This window comes from Phacochoerus africanus, chromosome 5 (genome assembly GCF_016906955.1).
Source record: "Phacochoerus africanus isolate WHEZ1 chromosome 5, ROS_Pafr_v1, whole genome shotgun sequence".
NCBI classification, from domain to species: Eukaryota; Metazoa; Chordata; class Mammalia; order Artiodactyla; family Suidae; genus Phacochoerus; species Phacochoerus africanus.
In genome coordinates, this window is record NC_062548.1 from 62,897,906 (window position 1) to 62,913,998 (window position 16,093).

Below are 16,093 nucleotides of genomic sequence, written 5' to 3' on the forward strand. Positions count from 1 at the left end.
CTCATAGTAGCATCTTCTGTAGCTTGGAGGATGCTTCTGGCATTCATTGCAGACATTTTCCATCAAATAGGATGAATAGAAATCACATTTCTCCTTTCCCCTCTCTCTTCCCTCCAGGCTGATATTTGGCACCCTTTACCCTGCGTATTATTCCTATAAGGCCGTGAAATCAAAGGACATTAAAGAATATGTAAGTAGCACTTTTGGTGGGGATGGGGGAGCTGATGGGGTTAGTTGGGGAAAGCTGGGCCTGAAGGAGGCTGATGGATGGTGGGTACTGGGAGCGGGGCCAAGGAGGCCCTTCTTTAACCTCATTTCATGTGACCTGTCAGGTGTAACCCAGGAGTCCTCTCCTGTCTAGACCACCTCTTTAGAGCTAGATTTTGTGCAATCGGGGGGGGGGGTCAGTAAGAGGATACAACAGCCTCTTCCCCGTCCCCCCCTTTGCCCCCCGGTCTGCTGCATGCCACTCTATGTATGGCTTAAGAAGAGCAAGTTCATCTCACTGAGCTGCAGGTGAGACTGTAAAGCAGTGTTACTGGGAGACAGTCTAGCATTGAGGTGAGGAGCTTGGGTCCTAGAGTCCAGCTGACCTGGTTTGGCTCCTGGCTCCTGGCTTGGGCTCTGATCTCCATTCTAGTTCCGGGTTCAGAATGCTCCCATGATTGGAGCACTTTCGCTTTATGAGCTTTTAGAGGGCAGGGACTGTCATGCTGTGACCATTTCCCACAGTGCCTAGCAGAGGGCTGAACACATAGGAAGGAGATCAGGATTACTTACTGGTTGGAGGGTTGCATTACTGTTGGGCAATTTAGGTGCCCAAGTCATAGCCCTAAATGTGCTGCTGCAGCACCTTTAGGCTGGAAAACCATCAGACCGCCCCTGAATGATAAAGACCTGCAGGGGGCTGGGGAGGAAGGGGCGTCCCCTTGTAGGACAGAATCCCAGGTCAAAGTACAAAGGATATAGCCTTTGTCTTCAAGAGAATGAAGTCGTCTTGACAGACATCTGCTTGTTGCAATCAATGCTGGACAAGAGTCTTAACTTCTAAGAGTCTGGGTTTCCTTATCGGAGCAGTAGGTGGATATCAATAATCCTAGCCCCCAGTGCTGTGGGCAACCAGATGCTATTCCTTTTCTACTCAGAAGAGGTCACTTGGCAAGTTAGGCACAGGTAAAGAAATCATTCCAAGCAGGTTTGGAAGTTATTTTCTCAGCTTTCCCAGGGTGTTTTTAGGGTGACACCAGCCACCTCCAGAGCCATCTCCTCCCACCCTCTCAGTTTCCCAGAACTGCTTGCCTGGCTTGCATTTGCTACCAAGCAGGGGATCCAGACAGGGCTTGTGTTCTCTGGAGGCTGGGTCCCTGGTATGTGTGAAGGAATCTCAGAGTGTGACCTATAAATAGCCATTAAGTTGCAAGCCTAGAACCTCATGATTCCTAATTGACTTGGCCCAGGGAAGGCGCTGGGCAGCCTCTTCCAGGTCTCCCCTTCCCGACCCCTTCCAGCCTGGGAGGCTGGAACATGATGCCAGAGAAGGAGGCAAAACAGGGGTCACCGCGGTTCAAAGTCTGATCCTCTGCTTTGCAGGGGGGGAAACAATTCCGTCTGCTCATCTGGGAGAGAGCAAACCCTGGTGATTGTTTTGCTCTGACTAAACTTACGGGAGCCTGGTTTATGACTCGAATGGCAATTCATTAATTTTAACTGAAAAATAGAACTGACAAGCAGGGCAGCTGTTTGTGTTGGCAGTGAGCATGTGCTTTTCCCAGGAGGGAAAGCGTGAGCGTTAAGGTTAGCTGGTTTCTTGGTAATAATGAAACTGGGGGAGTTCCCGTCATGATTTAGCAGTAACGAACCTAACTCATATCCATTAGGATGCAGGTTCGATCCCTGGCCTCGCTCAGTGGGATAAGGATCCGGCATTGCCATGAGCTGTGATGTAGGTTGCAGACGTGGCTTGGATCCCATGTTGCTGTGGCTATGGTGTAAGATGGCAGCTGCAGCTGTGATTCGACCCCTAGCCCGGGAACTTCTATATGCCACAGGTGAAGCCCTAAAAAGCAAAAAAAAAAAGGGGGGGACAAAAAAAAGAGAGGGAGTTTCCATTGTGGCTCAGCAGAAAAGAACCCGACTAGTATCCATGAGGATGCGGGTTCAGTCCCTGGCCTCGCTTTGTGGGTTAAGGATCCAGCATTGCTGTGAGCTGTGGTGTAGGTCGCAGACATGGTTCAGATCCTGCGTTGCTGTGGCTGTGGTGTAGGCCAGCAGCTGAACCTCTGATTCAGCCCCTAGCCTGGGAACTTCCATGTGCTACCGGGACAGCCCTAAAAAGGAAAAAAAAAAGAGAGAGACAAACCTGGGAACTTCCTTTGACTCCTGCCTGTCCTTCACCACCCAGCCCCACCCACATGCCCGCTGATTACGACCCTTCATCTCTATCCTCCTAGTAATCACGTCTCTCCTTCTGTGCTGCCTCTGTCTTCAAGCAGGCTCTCATCATTCTTCCCTGGAATGTTTCAGTGGTATTCTGTATTTTTTTGTTGCCACTATAACAAATTACCAGGAGCCTAGTGGCTCAAAATAACACAAATGCATTATCTCACCTTTCTGGAGGCCAGTAGTCAGATGGATCTCCCTAGGCTGAAATCAAGCCTCCTTTTGGAGACTGTGTGGGAGAATCCATTTCTTTGCCTTTTACCAGTTCCTGGAGGCCACCTGCTTTCCTTGGCTGGAGCCTCCTCCTCTGCCGTCAAGTCAGAATCAGCCACCCTGCACCTTCCGCCCTCCCATAGTCGCACCTCCCTCTGACCACAGCTGGGCAAGATTCTCCACTTTTTTTTTATATATTTTCTAGGGCTGTATCTGAGGCATATGGAGGTTCCCAAGCTAGGGGAACTGGAGCTGGAGCTGCCGGCCTACGCCACCGCCACAGCAACTCGGGATCCGAGCCATGACTGTAACCTATACCACAGCTCACGACAACACCAGATCCTTAACCCACTGAGCAAGGCCAGGGATCGAACCCGCAACCTCATGGTTCTTAGTCGGATTCGTTAACCACTGAGCCACGACACGAACTTCGCCACTTTTAAGGATTCATGTGATTACAATGGGCCCGGATAATCCACGATAATCTTCCCATCTGAAAGTTCTTAACTTAATAACTGCAAAGTCCCATCTCCCTTATAATGTAATAGACTCACAGGTTCTGGGGATTAGGGTGAGGACATTTGGGGGCGGGGGCTGTTATCCTGCATACCGTACCCTCTCCCTGGGTTCTCCACCTCCTGATCCTCATCTTACACTCCATTGTCTATAGCAGTTCCACAAACCTTTAAAAAATGGAAATCTACTCATTTCACTCCCCCTGGATCCTTCAGTGGCTGCTTATCACCTGCAAGGTCAAGTTCGGTCTTCTTAGTGTTGAACCTTCTTTATCCCGTTCCTCCCACTTTCCAGCCACTTCTCTGCAAGCATCAGTGTTCTTGATCTCAACACCTAAAGTGTGGCCTGTGGACCAGCATTTTCAGTTATCACCTGGGAGCTAGTTAGAAGTGCAGCATCTCAAGCCCTACCCAGACCTTCTAAGTAAAAATTGGCATTTTTAACAAGATCCTCAGTTTGAGAAATATCACTCTTGACATTCATAGCTTTTTATGTCTTTTCCAATTTACTGCACCAGTCAAAGGTGGGGGGCAAAAACTTAAACAGAAAGGAATTTATGGGAATTTGTAGAATTAACTAGAAGGCTGGGGAAAGATTCTCAGAAATTGAGGAGAATCCAAGAAGGCTGGGTGACAGCCAAGCTTATGCCACAGGAAGGTTCTGGTTAGGGATCTATTGCCATGTCACCACCACAGAACTGGCTGCCAGCTGCCTTTGGAACATTCCATGAAGATCATTCTGGATTGGGGCATTTGACTTTTCCAAGACTAGATAATAGGCCTTGATTCCTATAAAAACCCACAGGCTGGGAGACACCCTCCAAATTAGAGACACCCACTTTCCCAGTACTTTTAAAAAATACACACATTGGAGTTCCTGCTGTGTCAAAGTGGGTTAAGAATCTGACTTCTGGGAGTTACCGTTGTGGCTCATGGGGTTAAGAACCTAGCATAGTCTCTGTGAGGATGCAGGTTCCATCCCTGGGCTCACTTAGTGGGTTAAGGATCCGGCATGTGTCACAGATGCGTCTGGGATCCAGTGTGGCTGTTGCATAGGCCTCAGCTGTAGCTCCTATTCAGTCCCTAGCCCAGGAATTTCCATATGTTGCAGGTGCAGACATAAAAAAAAAAAAATCCGAGTGCAGCGGCTGGGGTCAATAAGGAGGTTCAGGTTCAATCCTCGGCACATGCAGTGGGTTAAAGGAGCTGGTATTGCCGCAGCTGTGGCACAGGTTCAGTCCCTAGCCTGGGAACTTCATATACCACAAATAAGGCCATTACAATTTTTTTAAATAAATAAATACAGATGCAATGCAGGCATACCCGAGAGATATTGCGTGTTTGGTTTCAGACCACAGCAGTAAAATAAACAACGCCAAAAACCAAGTCACACAGACTTTTTGGTTTCCTTAGTGCATATACCAGTTATGTTTTCACTATACTATATTTTTCTAAAAAAATAAAGTATATATCTTTAAAAGTAATACTTTTGGGAGTTTCTGCTGTGGTGCAGCATGTTAAGTATCTGACATTGTTTCTGCAGCATCTCAGGTCATTGATATAGTACAGGTTCAGTCCCAGGCCTGCAAACTTCCACATGCCAGGGGTGTGGCCAAGAAAAAGAAAGAAACAAAAATAATGCTGTTGGAGAAATGGTACCAATAGACTTGCTTAACACAGGTTTGCCACAAACTTTCAATTTGGAAAAAAAAAATGCAGTATCTGTAAAGTGCATTGAAGAAACCAAGGTGCAACAAAATGAGGTGTGCCCGCATATTATGTATGTGAAAATACAGAATGCAGTGATACCTATTACAGTTACTTCTTAGGTTACACAACGTCCACTCCTTTACCTAGATTTTGGCTTTTTTATAAACCTTCCTTGGACTTCCCTTCATGGCTCAGCGGTCAACGAACCCAACTAGGATCCATGAGGATGCAGGTTCGATCCCTGGTCTTGCTCAGTGGGTTAAGGATTTGGCGTTGCTGTGAGCTGTGGTGTAGGTCGAAGACATGGCTTGGATCCAGCGTTGCTGTGGCTGTGGTGTAGGCCCACAGCTATAGCTGTGATTCAGCCCCTAGTCTGGGAACCTTCATATGCCTCAAGTGCGGCCCCAAAAAGCAAAAAAACAACCTTCCAACAAGACTAGCACTCATTTACTTGCCAAACCCAAGTTTCCTCATGTGAGTCCAGCTCCAGATCCAGTATCTCTGGCAAAGTTCTCTCCTCCTCTGACCGTGACAGGATCTGACTTTAACATTCAACACTCTAAAAATTAAATCTTTGGAGTGCCCATCGTGGCACAGCAGAAATGAATCCAACTAGGAAGCATGAGGTTTCGGGTTTGATCCCTGGACTTTCTCAGTGGGTTAAGAATCTGGCATTGCCTTGAGCTGTGATGTACATCGCAGATGTGGCTCAGATCCCGTGTTGATGTAGCTGTGGTGCAGGCCAGCAGCTGTAGCTCTGATTTGACCCCTAGCCTGGGAACCTCCATATGCCGAGGGTGCTGCCCTAAAAAGCAAGTAAATAAATAAATATTAAATTGTCAAGTGAACCATTGCTAACTAAATAAAAATAAAATTAGTTAAAATATTTAAATCTATACATGACACAGTAAGTAAGAATATGGATAGAAGCTACAGTTCTTATTTATGCAAGTAGCTATGAGTTCATAGTATTTTTTTGTCTTTAGTTAAAAGGTAAGTTTAGGAGTTCCTGTAGAGGCTCAGTGGTAATGAACCTGACTAGAATCCATGTGGATGCAGGTTCAATCCCTGGCCTCACTCAGTGGGTTAAAGGATCTGGCTTTGCCCTGAGCTGTGGTGTAGGTCACAGACTTGACTCGGACCCCGTGTTGCTGTGGCTGTGGTGTAGCCTGGCAGCTGTAGCTCTGATTCGACCCCTATAGCCTGGGAACTTCCATATGCCTTGAGTGTGGCCCTAAAAAAAAAATTTTTTAAAGGGTAAAATCATGATTCTTGTACAAATATAAAACAAACACGTATTGAAAATTTTACTTAACTCATTAAGTAATGAGGGAACCAGTAAGGTGTTAAAAAACAGTTCAGAGACAGAGTTCCCTGGTGGCCTAGAGTATTGTCACTGCTGTGGCTCAGGTTCCATTCCTGACCAAGGAACTTAGCATGCTGTGGGCGACCAAAACAAACAAACAAAAAACAGTTCAAAGGGCACTCCAAAACAGACATATTAGCAGTCAGGAATGATGAAATTAATTTGTTCATAGATACTCAACTGATTTCTGGGGAAGGTGGGGCCACTGGACCCAGTGGTACCTCCACTGGACAAAATTCTTTTGCAGTCTATAGACTAAATCATTTGGATCGTAATCAGTTTTCTATAGCTTACAAAGTTGCAAAATAGCTCAAAGACATTGCAAAACAAGACCCTTGCAGAATTAAGATAATTCAGAAGGCTGCTCTGGACAGCACCTAGCATTCCACAGGACATCCATTCCAAAGTCCTTCCCAATTTTTCCTGCTACTTTCCTCTTCCACCATCCAATCCATGCTCCTTGTGCCTTCAATTAGTGAATGAGGTTTCTTCTCCAGGTCTGTGGCTTAAATCTCCATTCCTGAGGAATCTGAGGCCTTATCTTGTCTTTGCAGAGTTTCAGGGTTGTAGTAATGATCCATGGACCTTACTTCTGAATGAGACAATACTAGGAGATTCCCTAGAGGATCCTTAACTTCCATCCACCCTCCTTCCTGTCACATTGTATAAGAGCAACTCTGCTTCCCCTTGATAATCAGAATTAGTCATCCTATCAAAGCCCATAAGTCCCTTTATTATCTACTTCCTTGTGACCTGGTGGTTTTGAAATTGCCAGGTGACCTTCTGATCACTATTTCTACTTTATCAGAACCGTTTTGTATCCCTGGTTGAAAAATCCATCCCTTGAGTGCTAAAATTATTAAAAAGCAGAGCTCAGAGGTTTGAGGATAAGAAGCAGAAATGTTCTGAGGGGTTAGACCAGTGATTCTCAACTTTAACATGCATATGAGTAAACAGAATTTCATTAAAATGCAGATTCTGATCCATTAAGTCTGAAGTAGGACCTAAGGTTCTACATTTCTCATAAGCTCTTAGATGATTCTGTGGTGCTGGTCCATGGACCATACTTTGAGGTGCATGGAGCTAGCATCAGGCTTCATCACAGGAAACAACACTCTCATTTCCTTGGTTCCTGAAGCTGTGGATTCTGGCTAAGATGTAGCATCATGTGTTAGTCATTAGTTCAGAGAAGAAACTGCCCCCTCTAAGGTGCAGCTTATCAACCTCACCGAATGCTGACTCCCACCTTGTTCTTTCTGGAACTCTCCAAAGCTCTTGCAGCACTGTGTTAGGCCAGCTGCCTTATGGCAGTGGGGTGCATGATGAGATCAGTGACTCTCCAGAGCCTCAGTCTATTGTCTTGTTTCTTTTGCTATAAAAGAGAGCCTTTGGTCAGAAGCAGTGTTGGGTGGGATACATCAAAATGAAAAGGGCACTCACTGAGTTCACAGCTTGCTGTATGGCTGCCAGAAACAGTGAAGTTGGAAGAGCAAGTCCACATGCCCAATAGATGAATATTCAAGAATAATATTGCAGACTTTGTGCTGTGCTTTCCATGAAGGAAGGGTCTTAGCAGAATGAGCTCGTTCTGAGGAGGCTGGCTGGTGCCTTGAGATAGGGTACTGTCCTAGAGATGCTTAGTCACTGCTTCTGGCACCTGCTGGTATCTGAGCAGTGGTCATGGCCAGGTTGGTCTTGGCAAGAGGAATGCCCATAGCTGAGCCCATATTCTCCCCCTGTCACTTCCACATGACCACTGGTATACAAGCCCAATGAACATGCAATATGGTGCCTGAGGTGAAAGACTAGTAGACAGCCACAGGGCTGGTCATCTCATCCACCTGATTACCAAGAGCCTCCTCTGCCATCAGGACTTTTTAGTGAGCATGAGAATGGGCCACAAATATCTGCATTCTGTGGGCCCATTCACACAATTCCCAATCCACCTCAACACCAGCTGCTCAGTCTTGTCCCTTCCCAGTACCTTACCAAATCCTTACCTGGGGTTTTAAAATGTACCCCAGATTTGTTTCAGCCTGGTTTAGTAAGGCATGCAGACACAGACATGGCTCATGGAGGAAGAAGTTTTACTCACAGTTCCCTGGAAATAGGGGGTACAGCACACCCTGCAGGGCCACATGGAGAAGCAGCAGGGTCAATCAGGAGTTGAAGAGTGAGGGGAAAATGTGGCAACGACCTTTATTATGGTGCCTGTGGGAAAGTCAAGGCAAGGCAGCATAAGCAAGCGTGGAATGGGCTAGTTTGAATAATTTCAGCAGGCTCTGGGGTTGGGGGCTGCTTGTAGTTGTCTGCTACCAGGCCCTGGGATGATTAGGGCTGGAAAATGTTGGCTCATTCTGTAGAAGCTCCATAAGGGAGAGAGTTTTGAGTCTGAATCCTGCATTGATCAGTTTGCACATGAGCTGTGGGGCAACAATTTGACTATCCCTAAGAATTAGCTGGTCCTAGGAAGGGCAGTCCCTCTATAGTCAGCAAGACCCCAGATGTCACAGCAAGAATATGGAAAATAAGAAAATAACATTAATATTCCTGGTGACAATATAAAGGCCTTAATTACCTTAGGGCATGTCTCCTCCTGGCTAAGAGGGCTGCTCAGAGGTCTTCCTGCAGGGAATTTCCCTTCTCCACTCTCTCGGGGTCACCCTGACTATGCAGTCATCCACTGTGAGCTTGTGCCAGCAGATGATGCATACTCATCTGGAAACCAGGCTCAGATTCTTCCTTTCTCAGTCATTGGGCATAGGGGATTCCCCGTGAGGCTGGAACAGGGCCCAGAGGCAAGAGGGAGTGAGAGGCTCAAGAAATACTAGCATGACTGGCATGGGGGAGGGTCCAAAGGTGAGGTGAGCTGTGAGGTGAGCTAAGAGGTGGCTAAGCCTGCTGCCCCACAGCTCACAGAGGAGGACTTTTGCAGGCTAACAGGAGACCTGGCAGCAAGATCTGATGGGCTGAGGAGTCTCAGCCCACCTCTGTGGCTCAGGGAAGGTCGCCAAACTCTACCTCCCACCCTTTTCTTGTAGTCAAGGGTCACTGCTTTTCTCCTATCTCCTCACCCCTGCCCTTGACCAGTCCAGAGGGACTCCCCAGTTGTGCTGTCAGCTGTCCATTCCAGAGTTACCCCTGGAGTATATATGGAAACTTCTTTAGGCTAACACTTTCTGCTTCCTCTCTGCAGATGAGTATGCATCATCTGCTGGCACAAGCTCACAGTGCATGACTGTATAGTCAGGGTGTCTATAGGCCCAACCTCCATCCTGAGATTTAGTTTTGCCTTTCAAGAGGCCTGTTGGGCAGTGTTCTTGGATCTCCTTCTGGACCCTCAGACTACCTTCAGCCTCATGGATCTCAGCGTCTAATCCCTAAATTGGCGCTTTCTGTACTTTTTTTCTTGTGTGAGTGGCTCCATAACTGTCAGTTACTCATGCCTCAACTTCAGCAGACCCATTTCCTCCCATGTATACCTATCCATCCATCTCATGGAGGAGATCTATTGCCTTACAAACTATCTAATTCTGTCTTCTCAAAAAGCCACCTAGACCAGTATTTTCCAAAGTATATTTCTTCTCAACCTTTTTTTTTTTTTTCTCTTTGTGTTTTCTAGAGCCGCACCCACAGCATATGGAGGTTCCCAGGCTAGGGGTCTTATTGGAGCTATAGCCGCTGGCCTATGACAGGCCTACGTCTGTAACCTACACCACAGCTCATGGCAACACGGAATCCTTAACCCACTGAGCAAGGCCAGGGATCGAACCCACAACCTTATGGTTCCTAGTTGGATTCATTAACCACTGAACCATGACAGGAACTCTGGAAGTTACATTTAATCTGATATCCGAGGGCTGAAATTTGCAGGCAGAGGAAGATGCTCCATTAGGAAATGGAAAGAGATTTATTATAATTGGAATGGAAATTTGAGGAGGTGTGGGTGAGGAGGAGAGGTTTTGATGGAGATAATTAGTGTCCGATTTATGCGAGGACTTGTAAGCAGGTTTAAGGAATTTGGACCTTATTGTAACAACAAGGATCTACTGAAGGCTTTAAGCTAGGGTGGGGAATCATCCAGTTTGGATTTTAGAGGGTCATTCTGACTGGAATGTGGAGGACAGATTGGGAGTAGGGCAGAGGTGCAAAGACCAGTCAAGAGGCTGTAGTTCTGGTTTAGACAGGAGATGTTGGTGGTTGGAAATAGTGGCAGAAGGATGGAGAAAATATAAATTCAAGAGAAATAAGAAGGTGGAAGTGACAGAGCTTGGTGATTTGTTGGCTGTGAGGTGAGGAATGCAGAGTTTCCTTCAGGGAGAATGTCTAGTCTTAGGTAAGTAGAGAATGTCAAGAACAAAGCCCCGGGGAGGAATCAGTGAGCCTGAGAAGTAGCTAGAAAGTCAAGAGGGAAACCTGGACAGTTGTAGTGTTGGGAGAGTTTTTCAGCAAGTAGTAATTTCAAATCCATCTGAAAAGTCAAGTAAATCAAGTGAAAAACTGAAAAATGGTTGCTTACCCTCCCTTGAAATATATTACCAAGTGGAACCCCCAGAGGGCAGTTTTGATGTAATGGATTCAGCACACTGAGTAAGAGAGGGATGAGAAAGTAGGCACTGCAGGCGTAGATGACTCACTGAAATTTGTAGCTAGGGGTTGTCAAAATTTTTTTCTATCATTTTTGTCATTTTCTGATATTTCTAACAAAAGATACTAGAACATGGTTTGAACACTAAAAAGTAAATGCCTACAGAGAGGTAATTCTGGCTCCTGGCAGTATATCTGGACACAGTGTTGGGAATTCCTGGATTCTGGCCCCAGTATGCCATGGTCTTTACAGCTGGGCAAGATCTTGTTTGCTTCTGGTTAAGGAGACCGCCTTGCTGCAAGGTAACCTTGGTAGCATGTAGTATCTCAGAAAGCAGTTTCTTTTGATGGACTAAGCCAACCTTGTTCCCAGGGGACTGTCTTATTTTTCTAAGTAGAGAAGGTCTCTGATTAATCTATTTGAGCCACATTAAGAGATGTGATTATTGAGATGAGAGTTTGCCAGAACTGCCTTCATTTTTGAAAGATATTCTTGCTGGGTATAGAATTTTACATTGACACTTTGTTTTCTTTTTGTATTTTAAAGATATTATTCCATTTCTTTTGATATTATTTCTGATAAAAAAAAGGCTGCTATAATTCTTTTTTTTTTTTTTTGGTCTTTTTATGGCCGCACCCACTGTATATGGAGGTTCCCAGGCTAGGGGTCAACTTGGAGCTGTAGCCACCAGCCTATGCCACAGCCATAGCAACTTGGGATCTGAGCCATATCTGTGACCCACACCACAGCTCACAGCAATGCTGGATCCTTAACCCACTGAGCAGGGCGAGGGATCAAACCCACATCATCATGGATACTAGCCAGGTTCATTAACCGCTGAGCCATGACAAGAACTCTGAGGCTGCTATAATTCTTATTGTCATTCCCCTGTATGGAATATCTTTTCTCCCTCACTTAAAGTTTTTATCTTTGTTTCTTAGAAATTTTACTGTGATGTGGCTAGGTGTGATTTTCTTCTTATTTATCTTATTTTGAGTTCACTGGGTTCCCTGGTTTTGTGGGTTTGCCATTTTGGTCAAATTTTGTTTTATTCTATTCTAGTCTAGTCTAGTCTAGTCTTTTTGCCTTTTCTAGTGCTGCACCCACGGCACATGGAGGTTCCCAGGCTAGGGGTCTAATTGGAGCCATAGCCACCAGCCTACGCCACAGCCACAGCAACACGGGATCCGAGCCACGTCTGCAACCTACACCACAGCTCATGGCAACACCGGATCCTTAACCCACTGAGCAAGGCCAGGGATTGAAACCACAACCCCATGGTTCCCAGTCGGATTTGTTAACCACTGTGCCATGACGGGAACTCCATTTTGGTCAAATTTTGGAGATTTTCAGTCAGTATTTCTTTTTTTTATGAGTTTAGTTTTGTTTTTTTCCGCTGTACAGCATAGGGACCAAGTTACACATACATGTATACATTCTTTTTCCTCCCATTGTTCTGTTTCAATCTAAGTGTCTAGACATAGTTCTCAATGCTACACAGCAGGATCTCATTGTAAGTCCATTCCAAGTCAGTCAGTATTTCTTAAAATAATTGTTTTGTCCATTTCTCTTTTTCCTCTCCTCTGGGATTCCTATTCCATGTATATTAGACTGTTTGATGCTATTCCAAAAGTACTGAGACTCTTCATTCCATAGGTTGTCTTTTTGTTTATTTATAGTTTCCTTTGCTGTGCAAATGCTTGTAAGTTTGATTAGGTCCCTTTGTTTATTTTTGTTTGTATTTCTATTGCCTTGGGTGACTGAGCTAAGAAAACATTTGTATGGTTGATGTCAGAGAATGTTTTGCCTATGTTCCCTTCTAGGAGTTTTATGGTGTCTTGTCTTATATTTAAGTTTTTCAGCCATTTTGAGTTTATTTTTGTACATGGTGTGAGGGTGTGTTCTAGTTTCATTGATTTACATGCAGCTGTCCAGTTTTCCCAGCACCACTTGCTGAAGGGGCTTTTTCCCATTTTATATTCTTGCCTCCTTTGTCAAAGATTAATTGACTGTAAGTTTACACTTAAGCTTTTAATCTTTTGGAAGTTTCTTGTATATTACACAAAATGAGATCCAAATTCATCTTTCTTCATATGTATAATTTTTTTGCAGCTCCATTTATTGGACAGTTTCTCATTTCTCCACTGATCTGAAATGCCCCATTTATAATATTACAAAGTTCCATAGATATGTAGATTTGTTTCTGGGTTCTCTACTCCATTGGTCAATTGGTCTGTCTCTGTACGAATAATTAACAGACTCATTTTATTAGCCTCTTGGTAGATTATGGTATCTATTAGGGTAGATACCTATTCTCTTTTTCAAAAACAGTCTAGCTCATTTTGATTTTTTGTTCTGCTGTAAAAAATTTAGTATCATCTTATTGAGTCAATAAACTATTTAGATTTAGATTGTAAAAGTATTAGAAATGTAATATGTATTATATGAAAAGTTATATCCTATTTGGTGCTCTTATACATGATCATGATAGTTTTCTACCTAAAAAAAAATGACTCTAGAAAAAACAAAGAAAATAAATAAAAAGACTCATCACCATGCTCCATGTCACCTAAATTTTCTCCTGTATTATCTTCTGGAAATTTTATAGTTTTGTACCCATCATTTAGGTCTGTGAACCATTTTGAATTAATTTTTGTGAACAATGTAAGATCAGTGCCTACATCTATTTTTTTTTGTCTTTTGTCTTTTTTGTTGTTGTTGCTGTTGTTGTTGTTGTTGTTGCTATTTCTTGGGCCGCTCCTGCGGCACATGGCGGTTCCCAGGCTAGGGGTTGAATCGGAGCCGTAGCCACCGGCCTACGCCAGAGCCACAGCAACGCGGGATCCGAGCCGCGTCTGCAACCTACACCACAGCTCACGGCAACGCCGGATCGTTAACCCACTGAGCAAGGGCAGGGACCGAACCCGCCACCTCATGGTTCCTAGTCAGATTCGTTAACCACTGCGCCACGACGGGAACTCCTACATCTATTTTTTTAATGCAAATGTCCAGTTGATCCAGTACCATTTATTGAAAAGACTATCCTTTTTCCATTGAATTGCCTTTTGCTCCTTTGTCAAAGATCAGTTGACTGTATTTGTGTGGTCTGTTTTGGGACTCAGAATTCTATTTGTATAGTAAATTTGATATATTTATATGTCGTTTCACTAATAGCACACTGTCTTGATTATTGTAGCTTGTAAGTCTTGAAGTTAGACAGTGTCCGTTCTCTGACTTTCTTCTTCAGTATAATATTGGCTATTTAAATCTTTGCCCTTCCATATAAACTTTAGAATCTATTTGTCTTCTAGTTTCTCCCAGCTTTTATAGCCTTCTAACCACTGTTTTGAAATTTTTATTCAGCGTTTGTTGTCATTATTGGTAGAAGGGTTAGTCCCATACAAACTCCCCCTTTACCAGAAGCCAGATAGAGAAGACTAAGGAATTTGGACTTTATTCTGCAGGCTGGGAGATTTTATAGATTTTTAAAAATTTTTCTTTTTAGGGCCATTCCTGAGGCATATGGAAGTTCTCAGGCTAGGGGCTGATTCGGAGCTGCAGCTGTTGGCCTACACCGCAGCCCTAGCAACAAGGGATCCGAGCAGCATCTGCGACCTACACCACAGTTCACAGCAACGTCGTGTCGTTAACCCACTCATTGAGCAAGGCCAAGGATCGAACCCACATCTTCATGGATACTAGTCGTGTTTGTAACGCACTGAGCCATAACAGGAACTCCAGTTGGAAGATTTTAAATGGGGGATTAGTAGGATGAATTCATGCTTTAGCGAGGTTAGTATGGGAATGGCTTTTAGGGTGGATTGCCGAGGGGAAAGCCAAGAGACAGGAAAGCAGTTAGGAGATTCTCGCAGTTGTTTAGGAGAGAGGGGACCAAGGCCTCAAGTGGGGAAGAGAGACGGTAGAAATGGAAAAGTATAGTCACATGGGGGAGCCTAAAAGAAAAGATCCAGTTTCTATGAGGGGCTGTGGCGCTTTCCCATGGGGGAGGGTTTTTAATGACCAGTGGTGGTTACCATCATTCCATCTCAGAGAGTCTGGCCTGCTTAAAGTTCCTGCCAAGGTGTGCCTCTACTGGGGGCTTGGAAACCTTAGTCATCTGGTGTTAGTCCTGGAAAAATGACCTGACTTAATCCTGAGCCACTGCTGGTCTTCAGGTCCCCCTGGCTCACCTGAGGACAATCGAAGGTCACCAGAGGTCTGCTTTGATCTTGAGCCTGGGTCGGTTGTTTGCTTCCAACCCCAAGGTCTGGAGTAGAACTGGACCCACCTGGGGAAGGACAGGAGAAGGGGTTCCCAGTGCAGGCCACACTGCCTGGACAGACTCTGTGTGCCTGCCGGGGCCTGGTCTCCAGGTCGGCAGCCATTCATCCTTGACCTTTTCTGCTAGCTTTGTTGCTTTGTCTTTCAACAGGTCAAATGGATGATGTACTGGATTATATTTGCACTTTTCACCACAGCAGAGACATTCACCGACATCTTCCTTTGTTGGTAAGTCTTCCAGGAATGAGAACTTCTCCAAGGAAGATGCTGCCTAGTGTCTGGGGAGAGGTGGGACAGGTCTGAATGCTGTCACAACCCTTACTGCAAGGCAGAGAAGCAGAGATGCTAACTGGGACATTTCAATCAATTAGTCTATACAGTTGTTCAAGTAAATGTTTATTCTATGACCTTATTAAGAGCAGGTATTGTTCTTAAAATGGTATAATGATGGGCAAGATAAACACAGTTCCTCACTTAATAGAGTTGGTAAAGAAGCGTTCATATGTTAAAAAAATTAAAGAAAGAAACAGCACACAGACGTGTGCAAGAAAACTAAGTTTCTTACACTATTCATTCTCACCATTACTGCTTTTCATAGTTGTACATACTTTCAAAGAATGTGTGTGTGTGTGTGTGTGTGTGTGTGTGTGTGTGTATATACACATACATGCATACGTTTGCTTTTTTTAAAGCAATAGTACTACAGTATACCTAACAGTTCACACTTTGTTTCTTAAGTTCATTTATTTATTTATTTTTGTCTTTTTGCCTTTTCTAGGGCTGCTCTGGCAGCATGTGGAGGTTCCCAGGCTAGGGGTTGAATCGGAGCTGTAGCCACTGGCCTACGCCAGAGCCACAGCAACGCGGGATCCGAGCCACGTCTGCAACCTACACCACAGCTCACGGCAACGCCGGATCGTTAACCCACTGAGCAAGGGCAGGGACCGAACCTGCAACCTCATGGTTCCTAGTCGGATTCGT

General features: G+C 44.8%; 1 protein-coding gene across 6 annotated transcripts in view; it reads left to right on the forward strand.

Annotated features, from left to right (window-relative positions):
* Positions 1-16,093, forward strand: part of REEP1 (receptor accessory protein 1) — a 122,219-nt gene that overhangs the window by 61,574 nt on the left and 44,552 nt on the right. For all 6 annotated transcript variants that reach the window (XM_047781595.1, XM_047781590.1, XM_047781593.1 and 3 more), the window contains exons 2-3: positions 118-190; positions 15,264-15,340. In XM_047781595.1, the coding sequence (XP_047637551.1) occupies positions 118-190; positions 15,264-15,340 (150 nt within the window). The remainder of the gene's footprint in view (positions 1-117; positions 191-15,263; positions 15,341-16,093) is intronic.